Source organism: Salmo trutta, chromosome 36, assembly GCF_901001165.1.
Source record: "Salmo trutta chromosome 36, fSalTru1.1, whole genome shotgun sequence".
In the NCBI taxonomy this organism is placed as follows: Eukaryota; Metazoa; Chordata; class Actinopteri; order Salmoniformes; family Salmonidae; genus Salmo; species Salmo trutta.
The window spans coordinates 33,527,810-33,553,413 of NC_042992.1; the positions used below are offsets into that span (position 1 = coordinate 33,527,810).

At 42.5% G+C, this 25,604-nt stretch overlaps 1 protein-coding gene across 6 annotated transcripts in view; it reads left to right on the top strand.

Moving 5' to 3' along the window:
* The window catches only part of LOC115175945 (glutamate receptor ionotropic, kainate 5), a 71,583-nt gene that overhangs the window by 29,679 nt on the left and 16,300 nt on the right, over positions 1–25,604 (top strand). For 2 of the 6 annotated variants that reach the window (XM_029735606.1, XM_029735607.1), the window contains exons 1-11: positions 6,967–7,057; positions 10,118–10,276; positions 11,192–11,356; positions 12,785–12,882; positions 14,391–14,556; positions 16,155–16,333; positions 19,279–19,332; positions 20,539–20,700; positions 22,415–22,567; positions 23,940–24,044; positions 24,276–24,383. In XM_029735606.1, the coding sequence (XP_029591466.1) occupies positions 6,967–7,057; positions 10,118–10,276; positions 11,192–11,356; positions 12,785–12,882; positions 14,391–14,556; positions 16,155–16,333; positions 19,279–19,332; positions 20,539–20,700; positions 22,415–22,567; positions 23,940–24,044; positions 24,276–24,383 (1,440 nt within the window). Of the gene's footprint in view, positions 1–6,966; positions 7,058–10,114; positions 10,277–11,191; positions 11,357–12,784; positions 12,883–14,390; positions 14,557–16,154; positions 16,334–19,278; positions 19,333–20,538; positions 20,701–22,414; positions 22,568–23,939; positions 24,045–24,275; positions 24,384–25,604 lie in introns of those variants that run through there. The other 4 variants (XM_029735610.1, XM_029735608.1, XM_029735611.1 and 1 more) reach the window with 3 other exon arrangements.

The window sequence follows — 25,604 nt, forward strand, 5'->3', positions numbered from 1 at the left end:
GACACACACACACACACACACACACACACACACACAGCATGTTAACTGCTTAATTAACTCAGGAACCACACCTGTGTGGAAGCACCTGCTTTCAATACACTTTGTAACCCTCATCTCTCAAGTGTTTCCATTCAAGACTCCTATGAATCACTGGTTGTAATTTCCATTCTGCCTGCGCTCATTTTATAAACCATCTTGTCGGTTAGACTGGCATGTGTAAACAGTCAGTGGAGATTTAGCTAACCACTGAGGATTACGTTGGATATAAGGCGTCTTTTGTTCTTCAGCACAGGTGTTAGTTAGACCAATTACATGAACAAGACGAGCCGGGGAGGAGGTCATTGCCAAAACGTGTGTTCAAATATAGATGATAGAGCTACCTCTGCCTTAATGCCAACGGGTTATATCTGCCTTCCAGCTAATGTCTTCTACTTCAAACAAAACAACAAAAAACATCCTAAACCGAACGTTTCTTCTCTTGACCTCTAGTTGAGGGAAGGCTGCGAAAGGCATGCCTTAGAGCGCCAAACATTACTCATCCCATCTCTCTGTCGACTTGAAACATCTCGATGTTACTCATCGTTGTGTTCCGTTCGATTGAAATGTGGATAACTGTCAGTTTGGGAAGAAATGGGATGCTAGGCCTTCAGCCTTTTGTTTTGCAGCCTGTGGCTCAGGGCGTCTCGGAGAGCAGTCTTGGTGCGACTGAATGCACAGTTGGCTATAGACAGTACCTGGAGATGGCTGGGTTGAGGGCTGGTGTTGGGATGGTCTCCAATGGCCCGTGTCGCTCCAGCTGTCACTCAGTGCCCCCAGGACTCTCCGCTCACACCTTGTCATCTCCTCCGTTACTCAGGGACTGTCGAGAGAGAGGTGGCAAAAGACAGGCAGAAAGAGAGAAGGATTGAGGGAAAGGCTGATGGAGGAGAAGGGAGAGGGAGCCCATAGGCCTACACAGTCATTGGGAGAGAGGGTTTGAAAGAGAGAAAGAGAGATAGAGGGTAAGAGAAAGAGACAGTTTTTCTTGACTGAAAAGACAACACCGTTTGCAGTGATATAGATATAGAATAGCATTGATATAGAATAGAATAGCTTTGATATAGAATACATATTCTCAGAATGGAGGAGAATAAGGGGAACTCGAAACCTGACAAAATGATTAACCAAAGCCCCACCTATCATAAAATAATAATGTACTGGATCAAATAGAGGGGCTATTATCAACACAATTTACAGTATTTCCTAATTGGTGAATAGGATTGTCTGGTTCGGCAATACAGCAGTTACAGTGTAGTAATAGTGCTTGTTGTAGTGAAGTAGTAATATTACATGTTGTAGTGTAGTAGTAATAGCAGTTGTTGTAGTAGTAGTAGGATTATTATTAGTAGTAGTCTATTGGATCGGCCATTCCATACAGTAATAGCAGTTGTTGTAGGATTATTATTAGTAGTAGTCTATTGGATCGGCCATTCCATACAGTAATAGCAGTTGTTGTAGGATTATTATTAGTAGTAGTCTATTGGATCGGCCATTCCATACAGTAATAGCAGTTGTTGTAGTAGTAGTAGGATTATTATTATTAGTAGTAGTCTATTGGATCGGCCATTCCATACAGTGTGCAGAGTCCAACAATAGCATTAAGCACTTCATTTGGCCGTATGTTGCGAAAGCTCTGCATGTCCTTTGCCTTACACAGTGTGCTACAAAGAGATATGCCTCAATCGCATTACAGACAAAAATCGAGAAACCAAGATTGAAGAGAAAAGCTAGGGATAAGAGAGGATGACATGAGAGATTTAATAGCCTATAATACAATTTATACCAAGACGGATCTGGAATGCAGAGAAGTCTGTGGATCTCAGCTGGGGCCTGTGTTACTGTACTAGCGATATGCCTGAAATTGCGTCTGTATCCACGCTGCTTTACACCTGTAATCCGGCTTTGTATTTGGCAACTGGCTTTGTACCTGTCATCTGCAGGCATTTTGGTGGTAATCTATCTCAAATGCCTCTTATCTGCTTTTTCTCCCTGTAACCTGGCTGGAATGGATATAGTCGGGTCCAAAACGATTGGCCGAAAATATCTTTTAAAGGCTGTATACAATAAATAATACAAATACTGTGCTATATTCTATGCTAATTATTTTTTCAAATATTATTTCAGACTCAATTGCTCAGAGAAATTGTTTGAATTTGTTTAACAAGTCATTTCTTTTCTTTTCACAAATATAATGGTCAAAATTATTTCAATACCTCATCCTTGTGAGGATAATGGCACTGGATCTTAGACCATTCTTCCTTACAGACTCTTTCCAGATCCTTGATATCCTTCGTCTGTGTTTATGGACTGCCCTCTTCAATTCAAACCACAGATTTTTTTTATGGGGTTCAAGTCCAGAGACTGAGATGACCATTGCAAAATGGTGATTTTGTGGTAAATTATATATTTTTGGGTGTATTTACATGTGTGCTTGGGGTTATTGTCTTTCTAGAAGATCCACTTGTGGCCAAGTTTCAACCAGGTTTTTGGCTAAAAGTTTTAGGTTCTGGGTAAAGGTCATGATGCCGTTGACCTTAACAAGGGCTCCAGGACCAGTGGAAGCAAAATAGCCCCATAACATCAAATATCCACCACCATATTTTATGGTGGCTTTGCCATGGGGCAAAGAGACATATGTGCAATTTAATAGGCAATCTCATACTATTTTACACATTTTGCAATGAGGCTGAGAGAATGTAGCATTTGTAAAGCTAATTTCCTGCTATGATGCTGAGAGAAAATGTTGCTGTTTTAAAGCAAATTTCCTGCCATATTGCCATGTGGCAGAGAGAAGAATTAGCAGTTTTATAGATAATCTCATTCTATTCTACACATGTTGTAATGATAAATATTCTTGCTATGGCATATGAGGTGTTCATATACTATCTGAGCAATTATATTAGTTTAAAATAATATAGTTTCAAAAAAAATTTAAGCATACAATAGCTCAGTATTGTAATTATGTATTCTATACAGTCTTTTTTGCTCATCTTTATGAAGGTTGTCAATAATTACCGACCCCACAGTAGTAGTTCAAGTTGTATGCATATGGATTACAGCAAGAGGGAGGCTGATTCATACACACTCTATTTGAATTTGATAAATCTTTCTTGTCCATTACAGAACAAAATCCCCAACAATTTGTATCGCCTCTTACCAAACGATTACAGTAGTCTTATAAATGTAGATGGCAAGATATGCCTCAACATTCTGGTTTTAATGATCTTATAAATGTAGATGGCAAGATATGCCTCAACATTCTGGTTTTAATGATCTTATAAATGTAGATGGCAAGATATGCCTCAACATTCTGGTTTTAATGATCTTATAAATGTAGATGGCAAGATATGCCTCAACATTCTGGTTTTAATTATCTTTTTGAGCAAAGTATAGGATGATGTTGATAGAAACCAATGAGGGTTGATGATGAGGCAATTGACGAATGTAAAATGTAAGCGTTATTAATTTAGGGATTTAACACTTTATTCTCGTTACTTCAGTATGTCATACTGTAGCATAGAAGAGCTTGTTATAAGGATCACAAATCACCACTGGCCGCAAATAAACCTCCCCCTTCTCTAAAACTCTCTTGCTCCCTCTCTCCCCTCTTTTCATCCATGTCAGCCTCCTTCGTTCTCTGTTCCCTCTGTGTTAATCTATCGCTTTGTTTTGATGAATCTCTCTTTCATTACAAATCCCGGCCACCTCTTCCCGCCCGCTCTGTGTAACGTTACACGAGGAACCGTATGTCTAAATTTCCTGTTTACAGTAAACATAAAATATTAATATCAGATCGGATCAAACAGACAGTGATTTCCTCTAATAGGCCATTTAAAAAATAACCAAAGCACTGGCGGAGAAGGGAGAGGGGGGAGAGAGAGGAAAAGCGATCCAGGGATTTTTCAACTCAGTACTCGCTACCCAGCACCTCGACCGTTTTTTCTCTCCACCCTCCACCCCAGCGTAATTCCAGGGAAGATGTGTGTGTCATAATCAAATACTGTGATTAACGGCAGACTTGGAATTTAGCGCCCAGATCTGACCATTTTGGAAAATGACATTCTGACAGAAAGCAAAAGGAGGACATTATTGCTATGCGAGAGGCAGAATGCTCTTTAAACTATTTCATTTACCTCCCATAAATCAAGGGGGGGGGGTGACATTGGGTAGATTTCCATTAAACACTAGCCAGCCTGCAATGAATCTGAATTGACACATGTTGAGAGAATTAATACAGGTAACAAAGCATGAGGGAAATGTTTCTCAGAGGATATGCAATTTACCGAGGCAGATCGTGCAAAATTGTAACATTCTTGTTTTTGTACAGTTGTTATACCAATTGACAAGTCTGAACACCGAGGCTGCGTTTACACAGGCAGCCCAATTCCGTAAAAAGATGAAATAATAATTGGTCTTTTGACCAATACGATCAGCTTGGTAAAATATCTGATGTCAGTGGTCAAAAGACCAATTAGTGGATAAAAAGATCAAAGTTATGTCTGCCTGTGTAAACTCAGCCATACTGGCAGACATGATGATATAAGCCTATAGTATGAAGTAACGGACATGCTATGCATACTAAGTAGTGAGTAAGTATGTATACTGAGACATGTGGTAGGTTTCAATTACACCTGGCTGCCTGGCACATCAAACTGAAAACATTCCCTCTATTTATATGTTGAACAGCTTTGTGAGAGCATGGCAAAGCTGCAGAAGCTACTGGTATATCGAGTGACTCGGTCGCTATAGGTACAGCCCGGCGTTCCCTGTGTTTGGAGCAATGAAGGTAATTAACAGGAAGTCTGTCCTAAGCGACTCCAGAGGAGTCATTCCCAGCTCGGCTAATTAACTCTCAACGTAAATATTTAATGTAGAACAGCTTTCATAAAGCATGCAGAAATGAAAACAACATTAATGCTTCTACCTGACCGGAAGCCCACTGCTAGCTATGGGGTTCCCTGCTTTCGCGAAAACTGTCTCAATCCCACTTCCTTTTACATCAACCAATTCCAAGAACTGTGTCCTCTGTCAAATCACCAGAGAGATAAGGAGAGGGAGAGTGTTCTCTGTCACATACTGTAGAGCATAACTCCATAGAGCAGAAGAACCTGTCATAGCTCGGGGGCCATTTTGTTTAATTTTAGCAGCACTCTGATTAACCCATATTTGACTTAGCATGGCTCTACTTTTTATAGGAGCAGTGGATGTGGTGAAGGCCCTAGGGGTGTTAGACTGTCATTTGGCTCACTGCTGACAGTGAAAGACTGGCAGAGAGCCTACAGCTGCAGGGGGAGAAGGGATGCTGATATTGCATGGTGTAGGTTAACCTAACATTAGATCAGAATTTATAGGGGGATATTAATGGTTGAATTTGCAATTGCAAAACTGCGGTCAGCATTTTAATGCACCCCAAATAGCATCCACGTGTTTTGACTAGATCTGTTAGTGGTATTTTAATGTTCTATAAGGCTTAGAGTCTACTTACTATGAGCATCCCTTGCAGTTAGCTATCTTTATTTTTTTTGCCAAGCCTCTGTTAAATGTACCTTAATTTAATGTGTCTCTGTAAGGTATTTTCTTGTTGTAGATTGTACTGTATATTTTTTTTGACCAGGCTTAGAATCTGTTTGCTATGCACATCCTTTGTAGCTAGCTAGCTCTCTGTGTTCTTTAGCTCATAGAATTGAGAACGTGTTCTCGGGACCAGTCAAGGTTGTGCAACAGTATATTCCAGCCTTAGGACCTTGTTTTACATGTGTAAGCTTGGTCAAGTTGGACAGCAAATTTTGTATTTTTTTGCAAACTTGACAAATTTGTATGGCTTTCTGTACTCCCTACACTCACATTTTATATTGCAGTTACCCTGCTGCCAATATGTAACATATATCCACCCCATCTCTCCTTCCCATCTACCTTTCTCCCCCATCTCTCCTTCTGTCTTTGCTGATGCTGTACTCTCACTCGTTACCCGCTGGTGTGATGTCTCGTGCTCATCTGCAGCTCAGCGCAGTCAGGCCACAGAGGTCAGCCCTCACCTTCACACTGTAGTAGCAGTGCCTTCTCCTCTGCCTATCCATCCCTCCCTCCCTCCCTCCATGTTTGTGATCGAGTGCTTTGACAAGGATTGGAGTAGAGAAACACACCTACCACAGAGTAAACCTGGAATGAACAGCTGAAGCAACATGTGAAAACCATGCCCAGTTGGATGTCTTTGATACATGTATTCATGAACTCTATATATACATTACAGCGTACAGTGCAGACAGCTGTACATATGCAAATGCTGGTACCAATAGTAGAACAACCATTTGCCAGGAATGTGCAATGCATTAAATAAACAATTTAGTGCCAAGGGTGTTTTCCATAACCATTTGTATTAGACCATGGACCACAGTTTACATTCAAGAAGACACAGAGACATCAAAACCACGATTAGTGGAGTCAATGTAAACAATATAGCTAGTTGCCACCGTTCACCGTCCACTACCCATTCCAAATCAATTTGGCTCACTGTCATTTCTGTTTGTGCCGCATGCGATGATGGTAGCCTACAGTGGCATGCTAGCTGTCGGAAGAAAGCGCAGCGGAAGCGTGTGTACCTGTGTTGAACCCATCCTTCTGTTCGGAGGGAGAAATTTGTTGCGTGTCTGGGGCTATTTGAAAGGATTACCATCTCATTATAGCGTTTGAGTCAGCAAGACGGCTCCGTGATGCCGGCAAAGCAAAACAAAACAGCCTTATCCCCCAGGAACATAATGCTAATATCCTATATTTAGGGAAGGTATTAAGTCTCATTACCCAACAGACTAACAGTTGATCCGGATCTTTCCATTGTGACGTTGAGTATTTGTGGGGGCTGTCTTCCTCACATCAGAGTAGCTTATGGCAACTTAAACTGCCTTTTACTTGAAAGACGAAGCGGAGCTAATGTTGACTCAAGCGTTCGTTGAAATTGTAATTTCAGTTTTTAAACCTCTTCAAACTGGACCAAAAACACTTTCAAAGCAGCGGAAAAAATGTGAGGTATATTTTTTATCAGGACCATATTGTTTAACATGGTAAAAAGCTATCAGATACGATTTAATAAGGATAAGAAAACTCCATGTTTATATTTGCCATTTTATTTGAAGGAAAATAACTATTGTTTGTAATCCCCTCTTGGGCAATCTGAAGTTCAAACAATAACAAAGAAAACCCCCACCACTGTTTTGGTAAACAGCTGAGGGATGGGGCTGGAGAAATGCAACCACTCTCAAATTCATAGACAGAGCTATGGATGTGAGTACTCGCCATCGATGAGATCAACATCATAGTTTTACCCATGTTCTGTAAAACAAGCGTATATTTGGGGTTCTGATGGGGTACAACAGTTGAACTAAGCTCATGAGGATTTTAGAAAGTATATTCTTTAAGAATCAATGTGCGCATATTTAAACTCAGCAAAAAAACAAACGTCCTCTCACTGTCAACTGCGTTTATTTTCAGCAAACTTAACATGTGTAAATATTTGTATGAACATAACAAGATTCAACAACTGAGACATAAACTGAACAAGTTCCACAGACATGTGACTAACAGAAATGGAATAATGTGTCCCTGAACAAAGGGGGGGGGGTGTCAAAATCAAAAGTAACAGTCAGTATCTGTTACTTTTGTGTGGCCACCAGCTGCATTAAGTACTGCAGTGCATCTCCTCCTCATGGACTGCACCAGATTTTCCAGTTCTTGCTGTCAGATGTTACCCCACTCTTCCACCAAGGCACCTGCAAGTTCCCGGACATTTCTGGGGGGGAATGGCCCTAGCCCTCACCCTCCGATCCAACAGGTCCCAGACGTGCTCAACGGGATTGAGATCCAGGCTCTTCGCTGGCAATGGCAGAACACTGACATTCCTGTCTTGCAGGAAATCACGCACAGAACGAGCAGTATGGCTGGTGGCATTGTCATGCTGGAGGGTCATGTCAGGATGAGCCTGCAGGAAGGGTACCACATGAGGGAGGAGGATGTCTTCCCTGTAACGCACAGCGTTGAGATTGCCTGCAATGACAACAAGCTCAGTCCGATGATGCTGTGACACATTGCCCCAGACCATGACGGACCCTACAAATCGATCCCGCTCCAGAGTACAGGCCTCGGTGTAACGCTCATTCCTTCAACGATAAACACGAATCCGACCATCACCCCTGGTGAGACAAAACCGCGACTCGTCAGTGAAGAGCACTTTTTGCCAATCCTGTCTGGTCCAGCGACGGTGGGTTTGAGCCCATAGGCGACGTTGTTGCCGGTAATGTCTGGTGAGGACCTGCCTTACAACAGGCCTACAAGCCCTCAGTCCAGCCTCTCTCAGCCTATTGCGGACAGTCTGAGCACTGATGGAGGGATTGTGCATTCCTGGTGTAACTCGGGCAGTTGTTGTTGCCATTCTGTACCTGTCCCGCAGGTGTGATGTTCGGATGTACCGATCCTGTGCAGGTGTTGTTACACGTGGTCTGCCACTGCGAGGACGATCAGCTGTCCATCCTGTCTCCCTGTAGCGTTGTCTTAGGCGTCTCACAGTGCGCACATTGCAATGTATTGCCCTGGCCACATCTGCAGTCCTCATGCCTCCTTGCAGCATGCCTAAGGCACGTTCACGCAGATGAGCAGGGATTATGGGCATCTTTCTTTTGGTGTTTTTCAGAGTCAGTAGAAAGGCCTCTTTAGTGTCCTAAGTTTTCATAGCTGTGACCTGAATTGCCTACCGTCTGTAAGATGTTAGTGTCTTAACGACCGCTCCACAGGTGCATGTTCATTAATTGTTTATGGTTCATTGAACAAGCATAGGAAACAGTGTTTAAACCCTTTACAATGAAGGTCTGTGAAGTTATTTGGATTTTTACGAATTATCTTTGAAAGACAGGGTCCTGAAAAAGGGACGTTTCTTTTTTTGCTGAGTTTATAATTCATTTCAAAGTAAAAAAGAATTGATGTAGCATTCACAGATTGCCTCTTTAAGCTAATTCACCCAGAGGTGCAGTGTTTTGTAACAGCAGGCTTGCTACATGACACCACTTACAGCCTACTGGAAGCTCCTAATTAATTAGGATCATTATTTTGTTTATTTCTACCAGGCTCCATTTCCCATTTGCTCCTACAGTCTGTACCGTGTCTACTCCTACTAAATGTTCTGTCACTCACTACAGCTCTCTCATGCTCGTTCTGTCTCTCTCTCTCTCTCTCTCTCTCTCTCTCTCTCTCTCTCTCTCTCTCTCTTTCTATAATATCAACTCAATTCTTCTTCTTTATCTATTACCGCTCATCTCGCACTGTCTTGTGCTCCTCAGTCTCTCGCCTTGTCAGCCTGTCCTACTCAACTCTTTCAATTTAAATGACATTTGTCATTGGCAGGAAAGATAAACATTTAGCAGGGGTAACAAATCAGACAGTTGACAAAATAACTGACTGTCCAGAGTACAGATGAAGTTATGGGATGTGAAGGAACTATATTCGATTTGTTTTACCCCATGGCTACTTCCTGTGTTCAGTTATACCGGCCCTCCCTAAATCTCACTACTGTAGCTTTAATCTACTTTGAAGATTTTGACTCATTTTGTCATGCCTCCTCAGCCAATTACATTATTTTCTATACCTAAAGCTCTCTCTCTCTCTCTTTCCATTTTTTATCTCTCCATCTCTCTCTCTCTATCGCTCTCTCATTGCTTCCCCTATTTAATCGCTTTGTGCTCTAGAAGTTTTCCTTGAGTGACTAATTCTGGTAGCCATGTGAGTTTCTATGTGAGTGTGAACTATGTGAATGTGTGCTGCCTCCTTACCTCTGAAATACATGAAGTCCTAAGGAGAATCTCAATTGCATATTCCTAGCGTACTCTCTCCTCACCTTCTTAAAACCCATTGGAGGAGAAGGTCGGAGGGGAGGGACCTCTGGCTTTCTCATCCAATGGGTTTAAGAAGGAGGCGAGGAGAGAGGACGCGAGGAGTATGCAATTGAGATTCTGCCCTAGTCAGGCAGGTATTATGTAATTTAGCTGTTTATTATGTCATGTAGTTGTGTGTTGTAATGAGTCCTCCCGTCCAGCAGGTGGTGGACCAGGCAGCCAGAAGACCATTCTCCATGAGGAGCAGTGGAAGATGCCGGCTCTGCCAGCGCTGCTGCTGTCGATTTACTTCCTCTTCCTGTTGCTGACCATGGCCCCGCTCTCTTTCACCCAGGCTCCCGCCATCTCCTCCATCAGAATGGGTGGGTTTCCACTAGTTACCACAACCACAGAGTCAAAATTGGCTATATCGTAAAAATTCAAGAAAACTAAGGTTATGGTTAGGCATATGGTTAGCAGTGTGGTTAAGGTTAGGGTTAGGTTTAAAATCACATTTTAAGAAGATAAATTGTTAAAAAAAATAAGCACGGTTTATGACTTTGTGGCTGTGGTAACTAGTGACGACCGAATGGGTGAGATGGGTATCCCACTGTCATGGCTGACAAGAACAAATACTGCTCCGTGTCTTTACCCACTTTAAATATAAATCATATGTCTTGTCGGTTTGATGAATGAGGTTTTAGTTCACCGTATGTACCATGAGAGTACACAAAACAATACAGAACAGTAAGCTGCAGTACAGTACATTTTACAGTACAATAGTCTATAAATGTCTCCATGGATACTGTAGGCTAATTGAAGATCAGGAAGATAAGGCTTGGATCAGAGAATGCATCATTCCTCTGGTATTGTAACGTAAACAAGAGTCGTTAACATAAAGACGACACGATAATCGGCTGTGTCAATGGGTTCCTCAACTAATTGGTTAAACCATTTGCATATGTACATTTTGCTGACTTCAACGATGTGATCATCATTCAGTGATCATCCTAAATGTCAGGTGACAGGTCGTCCAATTTCCCCCCTGAATAACCTTTCCTTGAAAATGGCTCTAGTCTGTGTGGTTCTCTGTGACGCACCCCCGGTGTCCATGTTGCAGATGGGTTGAATGTTAGTCAAAAGGTTAGCCTTATTGGAACATAGATCAGATAGACTTGTTCTGAAAGGAAGGACAAAACACAACAGTGGATTTGAATCCGTCCGCCCCCCGGGTCTGTTTTTTCATGCTCCTTTATCTTCTCGTCTATCCTTCTATCTCTCCTATTTATCCCCCCCAGCGGCTATTTTGGACGACCAGTCGGTGTGTGGTCGAGGGGAGCGGCTGGCGCTGGCTCTGGCCAGGGAGAATATCAACAGTGTGTTTGAGGGCCCGTCCAGAGCCCGGGTGGAGGTGGACATCTTCGAGCTGCAGAAGGACTCCCAGTATGAGACCACCGATACCAGTAAGTAGGATCAGTACGAACCAGTATTGTCAAATAGAGCTGGATAGCCATTTTATTCACACGAATGTGACCGACGGGTTTCAAACCCAGGTCGAGTAATGTGTACCGCAAGAATGTGTTAGCCCGCTAAGCTAATGTGAATGCTACACTTATTGACAAATCTCACTGGGCACACACTGGTTGAATCAACGTGGTTTCCAAGTCATGTCAATGAAATTACGTTGAACCAACGTGGAATAGAAGTTGAATAGACTTCTGTGCCCAATGGGATATTCCTGGATAGACATTCATACAAATCTGATGGACTGGGTTTGAAACCCAGGTCTTCTGAGTGACACAAGACTGTGTCAGCCCTCTGAGCTAAAGACTAGGCATTATCTCAGAGGAACTAACACACTGATCAAACGAGTTACACCCACATACACCTGCACAGTGCAGTGTACCACTGAGAGAAGTTATTGTCTCGGAAAAGGACGACTCGATCGAGCTAAGCGTGGATGCGAGATCATTATTTTTCCGAAGGGATAGCTTTTTGTACTCTCACCATCACAAAGGGAGGCAATATGCTTTTACTGCAGTGGGCTAAATCAGGGTCACACAGAGTGTTTCTTGGTAGTCTTAAACAAATCTACTTTGAAACAAAAGTATACACTTCACATATGTTGTTATGGGCTTAACAATAAGAAGACACCTGTACCATGTCAGATATAGAGTTGAAATGTATTCCATTTTGCGTTTGCATCCCAATATTACACTTTATATACATCACAGAAGACTGAAATATAACCAAACTGTTTGACATAGAAACACTTTATTTTAATTGTATTTTTTACAATGTTTATTAATTATGAGAACGATTAACATTCCACCCATGAGGCCACAAGCTCAGTTGACTGCAGTAAAGGGGCTACGGTAGTGGGTCTTAACAGTTGCTCTTTAAGTAGTGAGTGATCTGCAAGCATGCGCGTGCATACACACACACACACACACACACACACACACACACACACACACACACACATTGCTTATCTGTCTCGGATCTAGAAGAGCCGCACAGGTTTTTCTGGATAGAATTAGAACACTAATCTCCACTAGACAGAGCGTGGACTCAGATTGCCGTTATGGCTTCAATTAATCAAAAGTGTCTGGCATTGACTCTTAATTTGATATATCATCCAAGAACAGGACACAGACAGAACTGGACCTCGTCCAAGACGTTGACTCTTCCATCTTGCTGGAAAATTCTCCCTCCTTACTAATTCCCCCATCTCTCTCTCCCTCCTTCCTGTCTGTCTCTCTCTCTCTCTCTCGTCTACCCTTTTCTTTCTATCACCCTATATATCCCACACCATTTCGCTCTCTCTTTCTCTCGCTCCTTCTCTCTCTTTCTCTCTCTCTCTCCTCTCTATCTCCCTCCTCTCTCTCCAGTGTGTCAGATATTGCCGAAGGGGGTGGTCTCTGTGATTGGCCCCGCGTCCAGTCCCGCCTCAGGCTCAACTGTCAGTCACATCTGTGGGGAGAAGGAGGTGAGCTAGCTATGACCTCTAAACCACCTTCACACTGCTCCTCATACTGTATCCCCATACTCCCATAAACCACTACTCCACTACTTGTCTGCTTGCTGGATGATTACCGATCATTGAAAGGACTGGATAGGTTTCGGCCATTTTGTTTATAACAATCCTGCTGGGGTCACCAATACGAAAATGTATGCACATACTTCTATAAGTTCTACAAGCCTCTGCTGAATGGCATATATTCTAAGTCCTTTCAGGTCAGTGCACGTGAGGGAGAGGAGACGTGGAAAGAGTTCATGTTGGAACACAGCCATCGTCGCTCGAGGAAATGTCCTCTCTGATCTCTCTCCCTCGGTCATAGTTCAGTGAACTCTGTAATGAGTTAACTGTGGTTCACTCAGTTTGAACCTGCATGGTCACACTTCGGTCATGCAGAGAATTGACCTGGTTAATACTCCTTCTAGCTACGATAATGAATCACAGTCGTATATACCACGGTTAGATTACGATCTCGATACATCTCTTCGTCGTCTGAATCTGCAACAGGACTGATTATAATAATATAATACGGATGCTGTCAATCATCCGCCAATGGAAATCTCTGTAGACATTTTCACATGAGACTTTATTTCGGTAGGGGGTGAGCAGTATTTCATCCCAGGGGTGAAACATTTCAGACCTAGCCCTTAGCCAGGTTGAGTCAGACAGGGTTTAAAATCTCACCCTAGGGAGAATATGCAACTGAAAAAACTCGACTGTTTGTCTTGGAGTATAAACCAGTATAAAAACACATTTAGTTTTGTTGCTCTTCAATTGGGTTGAATATGTAAATGTGATGGACAGAGCATGATAATACTGTCCCGGGTAAAATCTTCAATGCTTAAAGGCCCAATGTAGCTGTTTTTATTTTAATATCAAATAATTTCTGGGTAACAATTAACTACCTTACTGTAATAGTTTTCCATTAAAATAGTCAAAATGAACCAAAAATTGCTTTTTAGCAAAAACCATTTTCTCAAGCAAGAATTTTGCTAGGACTTTCTGGGAGTGGTCTGGATGGGGAGGGGTTATGTAATCTGAAAAGTAGCTGTTATTGTCAGAGGTTTGAAACTCTCTTTGTTATATGAACGTATACTGCCTGGTGATGTCACCAGGCAAGCCTATACTCCACCCATGCAAAACCTGCTGATTAGAAGGTTGTATTTTCAACCAGCAACTATCAGGAAATAACACTGATCAAATGTTTTCACACTTTTACGGTGTTAGTTTCATCAGCTGGTGTACAAAATGATACAAAACACAGGGAAAACATAATTTTGTCTGTACTGGGCCTTTATATACCACCCGGCCCGTCATCTCCCTTCCTTTACTCTTTTGCTAATTATAATATATTATGTATGATAATAATAATCCATCCTTTATAACACACTCACATAAAAAATGATGAACACTTCCCATGACCTATTCATAATGCCTAAAAGAGCATTTGTAACGCCTGATGTTGCCTGCTGTCTCAGATCCCTCATGTGAAGATAGGCCCGGAGGAGACGCCCAAACTCCCATACCTCCGATTCGCCTCGGTCAGCCTCTACCCCAGCAACGAGGACCTGAGCCTGGCTATTGGGGCCATCCTCCGCTCCTTCAGCTACCCCACCGCCAGCCTCATCTGCGCCAAGGCAGAGTGTGAGTGTACACCTAAGGGTGTCTGATGCTACATGCATGCTCCTATACTTCCCTACATGTATATTTCTGTTATACAATTCTTCCCTATGTACGCTCTTAGAAAAAAGGTGCTATCTAGAACCTAAAAGGGTTCTTCGGCTGTCCCCATAGGAGAACCCTTTTTGGTCCCAAGGTATCCCTTTCCACAGAGGATTCTACCTGGAACCAAAAAGGGTTCTACCTGGAACCAAAAAGGGTTCTACCTGGAACCAAAAAGGGTTCTACCTGGAACCAAAAAGGATTCTACCTGGAACCAAAAAGGATTCTACCTGGAACCAAAAAGGGTTCTACCTGGAACCAAAAAGGGTTATCCAATGGGAACAGCCGAAAGAACCCTTTTGGAGGGTTCTGTCTAATTTATGCCAAGGCAGAGCGTGGGTGTTGAGCTCGACTGCATTCATGTCCTCCTGTATTTCCTTTACCTCCGTATTTCCATACACAAACTCTCCACGGTTACAGTCTGATCGACGCAAAGGTTGAGCGTGAGTGCAGCGTTTTCTTCAAGGTGTCTGCTCACGTAATCCTTCATTTAGCCTAGAGGGTTATAGCAGTACATAGCTACCCGTTGAGGTTTATGTACTGTGTATATGTTTTGACGCTTTAGGCTTGTCAACGTACAGCCGATGCCCCTGAAACTTCAGCAGAGCAGCAGAATGTATCCTGGGGTCCCCCTGCACACAGAGTGCAGCCGCCCGGCCGGTCCACGCTGTGGATTAGCCCAGTTCCCCTCCAGATTGGATTATGCTTTCCACTTATGAGCTGCCTTTCCACTTGACTGCTCAGGTCTGGGGCCAAGGTCGGGTGTGATCATGCACTGAATGCATCTTTTTACAGGCCGCGCCGCCCTCCCTCTTTATCGATCCCACTGTTTTCCACTTGGTTGGACTGGTATGCGGTCTGTGTAATGTGCCCTCGCAAAATATATATATTTTTTTCTTCTCTCTTCTGTTTAAAATTGTTTTTACAGTCAGCTACATTGCCACTATATTGGTTTCCCTGTTCACGGTTCAGTTAAATTACAGCCACCCTATGGAGATCTTATTGTTTCAATTATCAAGGTCATGCATGTGATTTTACTAGTCCTGGATACATTCACTCAGTGGTCACTGATTGTTAGAAAAACAGGCAAGAAGTAAACGTGTACTTGTCATTCATTTAAGAAAAAAGTTAAACAATTTAAAATATTCAAAAACCCTCCTTTGTTACACACCTCACCAAAATATCAGATTAAACATAGTGGTTTACAGAGAATGTGAACGTTAACAGCATCCTCTTGGCATTTAGTTACCATCTGATTACCTGTTAATTGGCATATATTATGATATATTTACCAAAGTAGTTTTGGAGTTACTACGCAGTATAATATAAAGGGGGAGGGGGACAGAGAAATAGAGAATAACATAAGTAATCAAAGTGCTAGCAGTAATCAAAATGAGTTTTGAAACAGCAGTACAATGCTGTAGTTCTCTGAAATGTTTGGTTGAGGTATCACAACATTTGCGGTTCATCAACACATTCCCAGCCTCTTAACTTTGACGCCCCCCGCCTCCACCCTTTAGGCTTGCTGCGATTGGAGGAGCTGGTGCGGCGCTTCCTGATCTCCCGGGAAACGTTGTCCGTCAGGATGCTGGACGAAAGCCTGGACCCCACCCCCTTGCTGAAGGAGATCAGAGACGACAAAGTGGCCACTATCATCATCGACGCCAATGCCTCCATCTCCTACCTCATCCTCCAGAAGGTCAGGACACTCACCAGGCTACAGTCACAAAGACAACTGACAACAGTGTGGTCATCTGTAGCTCAGGTGGTAGAGCAAGGCATAGTGGGTTTGATTCTCAGGGCCGCCCGTATGTAAAATGTATGCCCGCGTGACTAAGTTGCTTTGGATAAAAGGCCTGCTAAATGGCATGTATCAATATTATATATTATTTTTTAAAGTCCTTCAAAGAAAAACACTTTATTTGAAGGCTACCTCGATCTACATAAGGACGTCATAACACATGTATAACTCATATATATATATATATATATATAAAACACATGTATAACTCATATATAACACATTTGTAAGCAGTACATAAACATTCCATAAATGGAATCGTGATGTTATTTAGACAATGAATATATCTACTTTTTAAAATTTTATTTCACCTTTATTTAACCAGGTAGGCTAGTTGAGAACAAGTTCTCATTTGCAACTGCGACCTGGCCAAGATAAAGCATAGAAATTCGACACATACAACAACACAGAATTACACATGTAATAAACAAAACATACATGCATACATACTTATGAATCTGTGTGAATTATTCATGTGATATGAAATCTTTATGTAGGTTTGCCTTGCCCAGCTCAACGTCATTCTCTGCAGTATAACACATAGTACCATGTATTCTACTGGTGGCATTCTCTGTAGTATAACACATAGTACCATGTATTCTACTGGTGGCATTCTCTGCAGTATAACACATAGTACCATGTATTCTACTGGTGGCATTCTCTGCAGTATAACACATAGTACCATGTATTCTACTGGTGGCATTCTCTGTAGTATAACACATAGTACCATGTATTCTACTGGTGGTATTCTCTGCAGTATAACACATAGTACCATGTATTCTACTGGTGGCATTCTCTGCAGTATAACACATAGTACCATGTATTCTACTGGTGGCATTCTCTGTAGTATAACACATAGTACCATGTATTCTACTGGTGGCATTCTCTGCAGTATAACACATAGTACCATGTATTCTACTGGTGGCATTCTCTGCAGTATAACACATAGTACCATGTATTCTACTGGTGGCATTCTCTGCAGTATAACACATAGTACCATGTATTCTACTGGTGGCATTCTCTGCAGTATAACACATAGTACCATGTATTCTACTGGTGGCATTCTCTGTAGTATAACACATAGGACCATGTATTCTACTGGTGGCATTCTCTGCAGTATAACACATAGTACCATGTATTCTACTGGTGGCATTCTCTGCAGTATAACACATAGTACCATGTATTCTACTGGTGGCATTCTCTGTAGTATAACACATAGTACCATGTATTCTACTGGTGGCATTCTCTGTAGTATAACACATAGTACCATGTATTCTACTGGTGGCATTCTCTGCAGTATAACACATAGTACCATGTATTCTACTGGTGGCATTCTCTGTAGTATAACACATAGTACCATGTATTCTACTGGTGGTATTCTCTGCAGTATAACACATAGTACCATGTATTCTACTGGTGGCATTCTCTGCAGTATAACACATAGTACCATGTATTCTACTGGTGGTATTCTCTGCAGTATAACACATAGTACCATGTATTCTACTGGTGGCATTCTCTGTAGTATAACACATAGTACCATGTATTCTACTGGTGGTATTCTCTGCAGTATAACACATAGTACCATGTATTCTACTGGTGGCATTCTCTGCAGTATAACACATAGTACCATGTATTCTACTGGTGGTATTCTCTGCAGTATAACACATAGTACCATGTATTCTACTGGTGGCATTCTCTGTAGTATAACACATAGTACCATGTATTCTACTGGTGGCATTCTCTGCAGTATAACACATAGTACCATGTATTCTACTGGTGGCATTCTCTGTAGTATAACACATAGTACCATGTATTCTACTGGTGGCATTCTCTGTAGTATAACACATAGTACCATGTATTCTACTGGTGGCATTCTCTGCAGTATAACACATAGTACCATGTATTCTACTGGTGGCATTCTCTGTAGTATAACACATAGTACCATGTATTCTACTGGTGGCATTCTCTGTAGTATAACACATAGTACCATGTATTCTACTGGTGGCATTCTCTGCAGTATAACACATAGTACCATGTATTCTACTGGTGGTATTCTCTGCAGTATAACACATAGTACCATGTATTCTACTGGTGGCATTCTCTGTAGTATAACACATAGTACCATGTATTCTACTGGTGGCATTCTCTGCAGTATAACACATAGTACCATGTATTCTACTGGTGGCATTCTCTGCAGTATAACACATAGTACCATGTATTCTACTGGTGGCATTCTCTGTAGTATAACACATAGTACCATGTATTCTACTGGTGGCATTCTCTGCAGTATAACACATAGTACCATGTATTCTACTGGTGGCATTCTCTGCAGTATAACACATAGTACCATGTATTCTACTGGTGGCATTCTCTGCAGTATAACACATAGTACCATGTATTCTACTGGTGGCATTCTCTGTAGTATAACACATAGTACCATGTATTCTACTGGTGGCATTCTCTGCAGTATAACACATAGTACCATGTATTCTACTCTGTATTGCAGCCAGAAGGTGCATTATGTATGCATGCTTTTAAATGATGTATTATTCTGTTCTGTATTCTACCAGTGGCACAACTACTGTAAGCTATGTAAATGCTACAAGTAGTCTTCATGTAAGCTATGTAAATGCGCGTCAAAATAGCAGATATGCGCTGTTAACTTTACATTATGTCTCAATAGCGGAGAGGTCACAGTTGTACATGTTATACACCGGCTGATGTGTATAAAGTGAACCAACTTGTTATCTGAATGCCATATGATCAAGTTGTTGCATCACCCACAATGCAGTACAGTTCAGCACTGTTACCAATGACCCCCTCTTTCCTTTTCCACCCCTCAGGCATCGGAGCTGGGGATGACGTCAGCATTTTACAAGTACATCCTCACCACCATGGTAAGAGCATACCAATCAAAATGCTCCTCCCCTCCCTCTCCGTACCCTACCCACTACCCTCTCTGCTCGTGCCCTGGCCGCCCGGCCTATGGATGGCAATCGCGGCGGATCTCATCTGAAATGCATGATGGGAGTGCGCAGTTTGTCATCATTATTTCCCTGCCCGGCGCATGCCCTTGTGCGAGGTGACTTACATAGCTAATAATATTTCCGACATCATATCCCGTCCCGTCTACAGTGCAGGACATTTTTACCGTGGTACTTACAAGGGCGTGCGCCTCACACCCCTAAGGGCAAAACGGCAGTTCCCCGAAACTTTGGAGAGAGGCCAGAAATCTCTAAATCATCACCCTTTCATTTTCATACAGTGGCTGAATGGCACGCCACTCTACTGTCTGGAACTGGCTCCCTGTCCTGCCTCCCGGTACCAAAACGCAGCCCCTGTATTGTACCGCGGTCCTATATCGTACTGATACACTGTGGCCTTACAGTATAAAGTATCACTCTGCTATTGTCACGGTTGTCGTATGGATTGGACCAAAACGCAGCGGGAATATGTATACTCATCTTCTTTTTATTTTGAAGAAGGAGAAGCAACTAAATACGTATACAAAAAAAGAACAAAACGAAACAGTCCTGTCAGGTGCAACAAACACTGAACAAGGAACAACTACCCACAAAATCCCACGTAAAAACACCCCTCTTAAATAGGACCTTCAATTAGAAGCAACTAGGAGCAGCTGCTTCCAATTGAAGGTCAACCCTATTAACTAAACATACTAGATAAACATAGAACATAGCCCAACAAACCCCGAAACACTCTAAACAAACACCCCCTGCCACGTCCTGACCAAACTACAATAACAAATAACCCCTTATACTGGTCAGGACGTGACAGCTATTGTGAGATGCTGTGTTACACTGTTACCACTGCTGTCCAACTGCAATGATCTTTTTCAGATCCGCATTTCAAAAATACTTCAAAAGTTTAAAAATAAGAAAAATGGACTTACTCACCCTCTTCTACCCCTATTCCACACTGTTATCTCATACGTCACTGTCGAACAATCATTTCATATAATATACATCACTGGGGAGGGGGACACACATTAAAAATAAACAAACTTTTTACCCACCTGTGTGGTTTAGCTAGCTCTCTCTAGAATGTGCACTCGAAAGCCCCTCCCTCCCTCTTATGTCAATCAGGACTTTCCCCTGCTGCGATTGGACAACGTGGTGGATGACCAGTCCAACATCGTGGGTTTCTCCATGTTCAACAGCAGCCATCCCTTCTACCTGGAGTTCATCAGGAGTCTCAACCTGTCCTGGAGGGAGGGCTGTGAACTCAGCCCCTACCCTGGCCCAGCGGTGAGAACAGGACACCTTGTATATGGTTGTACTCATACACTGTTACTGTTACTCATACTCAATCTTTCTCATATACGGTACTCATATACTTTCATATACTGTAATACTCTCCCTCCATATTTACATTCACTGTAATGCATACCTTCTTCAAACACTGTTATATTCTCATTCAATAGTCTTACTGTCACTTGTATACTGATTACTTACTAATACTCATATACATATTACTCAAATCATTTTGCTCATACACTGTTGCTTTTATACTGCTACAGTAACTTACTCATATACTGCTACAGTAACTTACTCATATACTGCTACAGTAACTTACTCATATACTGCTACAGTAACTTACTCATATACTGCTACAGTAACTTACTCATATACTGCTACAGTAACTTACTCATATACTGCTACAGTAACTTACTCATATACTGCTACAGTAACTTACTCATATACTGCTACAGTAACTTACTCATATACTGCTACAGAAACTTACTCATATACTGCTACAGTAACTTACTCATATACTGCTACAGTAACTTACTCATATACTGCTACAGAAACTTACTCATATACTGCTACAGTAACTTACTCATATACTGCTACAGTAACTTACTCATATACTGCTACAGAAACTTACTCATATACTGCTACAGTAACTTACTCATATCGTGTCAGCCAATTATTTTTCTTGTGTACTCACTACTGCTAAGTTACCCTCCTGGTGTTACCCGTACATATTTTGACTACTACCTGTATACTCTCGATACTAACTTATACTGCTCTAGCATTATATATTTTATACTATAACAGTATAATGACATCCAAGTTCACATTCCCTCATACATTCTCACTCATACACTTAGTCGTACATGCAATGCCACACATTTACTCGTACATTTCTAGGTCATACACAGCAGAGGAGGCTGGTGGTAATGGCTGGAATGGGAGAAACGGAACGGTATCAAACATATGGAAACCACGTTTGACTCCGTTCCATTAATGCCAATCCAGCCATTACAATGAGCCCGTTCTCCTATAGCTCCTCCCACCAGCCTCATACAGAGACTTTATCACTATTCCTTTTGACACAATCAAACTGACAGTCGAGGTACACAGATTGCCGTGCTGTCACTCACAATCTGTGTGATTCACACTCTGTCCGGTTGACTGATGCCTGACCAGATGTCATTAATGTTCAAGGGATAGTTCGGGATTTTGGCATTGAGGCCCTTTATTTACTTCCCCAGAGTCAGATGGGAGTTGCTAACTAGCGCTAGCACAATTGCTAACTAACATGCTTCCAGTCATTGCGCTAAGGCTAGTTAGCATTGGTTCACAAAACTACCCCCTCACAGCCTTCATACTGGACACAGAGACATAAAAATGGTATCCACGAGTTCGTCAGACTCTAGGGAAGTAGATAAAGGGCCTCATTGCCAAAATCCCAATGTATCCCTTTAAGGTTTGATTGAATCACATCGCTTTGGCACAGACCACAGTGCCACCTTGTTGACTGAGAAACATTACATCTATCTCAATGTTTCTGTCTTTCTTTCTCCATCTCTCTCTCTCTATCCTTATGCCTGCCTCCCTCATCTTTCTCTCTCTACCATTGTGCCTCTCTCCATCTCTCTTTCCTTCCCCCCCTCCCTATGTCTTTCTTACTCTCTCTCTGAGAACATTAGTATCAACTATTCTCTCTCTCCCACAGCTGTCGTCGGCTCTCATGTTTGATGCGGTGCATGTGGTGGTGGGGGCGGTGCGTGAGCTCAACCGGAGTCAGGAGATTGGAGTGAAGCCGCTCAGCTGCACCACTCCTCAGATCTGGCAGCACGGCACCAGCCTGATGAACTACCTGCGCATGGTACCCACACCTGCTCTCTCTTTACTCAATACTGTCCCGATGCTGTCCCAACTATCCCTTTGTAATGTTGTTGTAAGTTTTGTTGACTACAGAAACCTTTAGTTCACCCATGTGGTTTTTCTTTACTGCATGTTGTCCAAACTAGCCAATTGTGCCACCTGCATATACGCCAACTCATTGTTGTCTTGCCCAGGCAACAATGTAACATCGTCCCAATAGGCCCAGTGCTTAGTAGAAATATGCAACATAGCATGGTACATCCACCTGTTACTGAACCTTGTCCCAACTAGAGTGGCTAGCTATTTATGCATTTGTCCACCTAGCCAACTCGTTCTCCTGCCAAGGCAACAATGTGATGTTGTTGAATACAGACCAGTCAGGTTCTAATAGATTCCATACTTAGCCAAAACATGGCTAGCTTTGGTCATGAATTACAGAAGTAAGGGTTGCGGGGCAAATCCATTTCAATTCAATACATTTGCGGAATGAATGGCATTTCAGCTCATAAAATAAAAGTGATATAACTTTGGAATTCATGAAGTGAATCCTGAATTATTGAGCAATTGACTGAGTTGGTTTGGAATTGACCCCAACTCTACCAGTAGGCTAACTAGTGAATAGCACAGCACTATCTTATAACCTTCCTGTCGCCTTTGGGGCTTTCGTATGTTGTCACGTATACTACTGCTCTTGTTTTGTGGTTGTTGTGGTGTTGATGGTATTCTTCCTATCTTCATTGTAGTGCTCTGCTGGGCAGCACATTTTCTCTCCATCCTCGCTTCCTCCTTCATTCCTCCTCCTATCGGAGTCTGCCACTTCTTATCTTCCACCATCTGTTTCTCCACTCATCTCTCTTCAGTCTCAGACAATGTTTTCTCGCTCTCCGTGCATCATTCCATCATTCGTACACTCTCTTTGGCAGTGGTTCCTCTCCTCTCCCCCCTCTTTCCCCCGCTCTGTTGTTCCTCGTTTGGGCATCTCTTGTTCTACCTCTCTTTCAGGGTATAATTCATCCTGAGTCTCTCTCTCCATGCTGCACCCTCAGTCTCTCTGCTTGCCTTTTGTTTTAGCCATACATCTCTCTGTCTCTCTCGCCACTTTCAGCCATCTAATATACCGCCGCCAAGCCTAGCTATCGCCTGGTCTGTTTGTCTGGGCTGAATCTCTCCCTCTCTCTTTCTCTCTGTTTCTTTGTCCCTCCCCTCTCTTTCTGTCCAACATTATTTTTCTCTCCATTTGCCACTCTCTCTCTCTGGCTCCTTGAAAGAATACATTTTGTTTTTCTCTCTCTTGCTTCCCCTCTCTCTCTCTCCCTCACTCCCTCTCTGTGTCTCTCCCTCCCTCACTCCCTCTCTCTTTCTCTTTCTCTCAGGTGGAGTATGATGGGTTGACCGGCAGGGTGGAGTTCAACAGCAAAGGCCAGAGGACAAACTATACCCTGAGGATCCTGGAGAAGCACCACGGGGGTCATAAAGAGGTCAGGGGGTCAAGGGGTAATGGGCTCAAATGTGACTGGGTCGCGGTGGGGTCGGGGTTGAATGTCTCTATTTATGAGCTGATTTGACAAGCACTGGAGTTAGATGCACTATACGTATTGACTAATGCATACACATTGACCACGGGTTTACCCCTATTGTCTATCTCTTTCTCTTCGTCCCCCCACTCCCAATCCATTTTATTTTTCTTTCTTCGTCATCCCCGTGTACAGATCGGGATCTGGTACTCTAACAACACGTTGGCGATGAACTCGACGTCTCTGGACATCAACATGTCGGAGACGTTGGCTAACAAGACGCTCATCGTCACCACCATATTGGTAAAGACGTTGTGGTTTCGCAAATTTGCATTGGTGGAATGTGAAACTGTTGGTTTTCTGTTGACCATTTTGGGTTAAAACAAGATGAAGTTTAATTTACCGAGAACAAAAGAAAAGAGTCAGTCAGGGGTACACAAATCATTTAATTGTACGGTAACTTGTAATATCAGTTCTTTACACCTGATCAAGTAAGTACTAAGTAGATGTTAATGTAATTCGTGTCTAATAGGTCCCTTATTGCCGCTTAGTGACAAATCATTTTGCCAGTGACCTATATGCGAGAAATTACAATATATGTAAATGAGGGTATGTGCACACATTCCAAGTGAAGATTCAGCCCTTACTAAATGCTTCAGGACACTGTTCCTTCTTTGAATTATGATGAAGAGATATTCAGCAGCTGTTGGTAGGATGTTTACTTCAAAAATCCATATTACATATAGATTTACATTTTAGTCACTTAGCAGACGTTCTTATTCCAGAGCGACTTACAGTTAGTGCATTCATCTGAGGATTGCTAGGTGAGACAACCACATCTCACAGTCATAGTAATCAAATGTTTTCCTTAATAAGTGACTATCAACCAAGTCAGTGCTAGTAACAAAAGACAAGAGCGTGTGTATAGATATACACTGCTCAAAAAAATAAAGGGAACACTTAAACAACACAATGTAACTCCAAGTCAATCACACTTCTGTGAAATCAAACTGTCCACTTCGGAAGCAACACTGATTGACAATAAATGTCACATGCTGTTGTGCAAATGGAATAGACAACAGGTGGAAATTATAGGCAATAAGCAAGACACCCCCAATAAAGGAGTGGTTCTGCAGGTGGAGACCACAGACCACTTCTCAGTTCCTATGCTTCCTGGCTGATGTTTTGGTCACTTTTGAATGCTGGTGGTGCGTTCACTCTAGTGGTAGCATGAGACGGAGTCTACAACCCACACAAGTGGCTCAGGTAGTGCAGTTCATCCAGGATGGCACATCAATGCGAGCTGTGGCAAGAAAGTTTGCTGTGTCTGTCAGCGTAGTGTCCAGAGCATGGAGGCGCTACCAGGAGACAGGCCAGTACATCAGGAGACGTGGAGGAGGCCGTAGGAGGGCAACAACCCAGCAGCAGGACCGCTACCTCTGCCTTTGTGCAAGGAGGAGCAGGAGGAGCACTACCAGAGCCCTGCAAAATGACCTCCAGCAGGCCACAAATGTGCATGTGTCT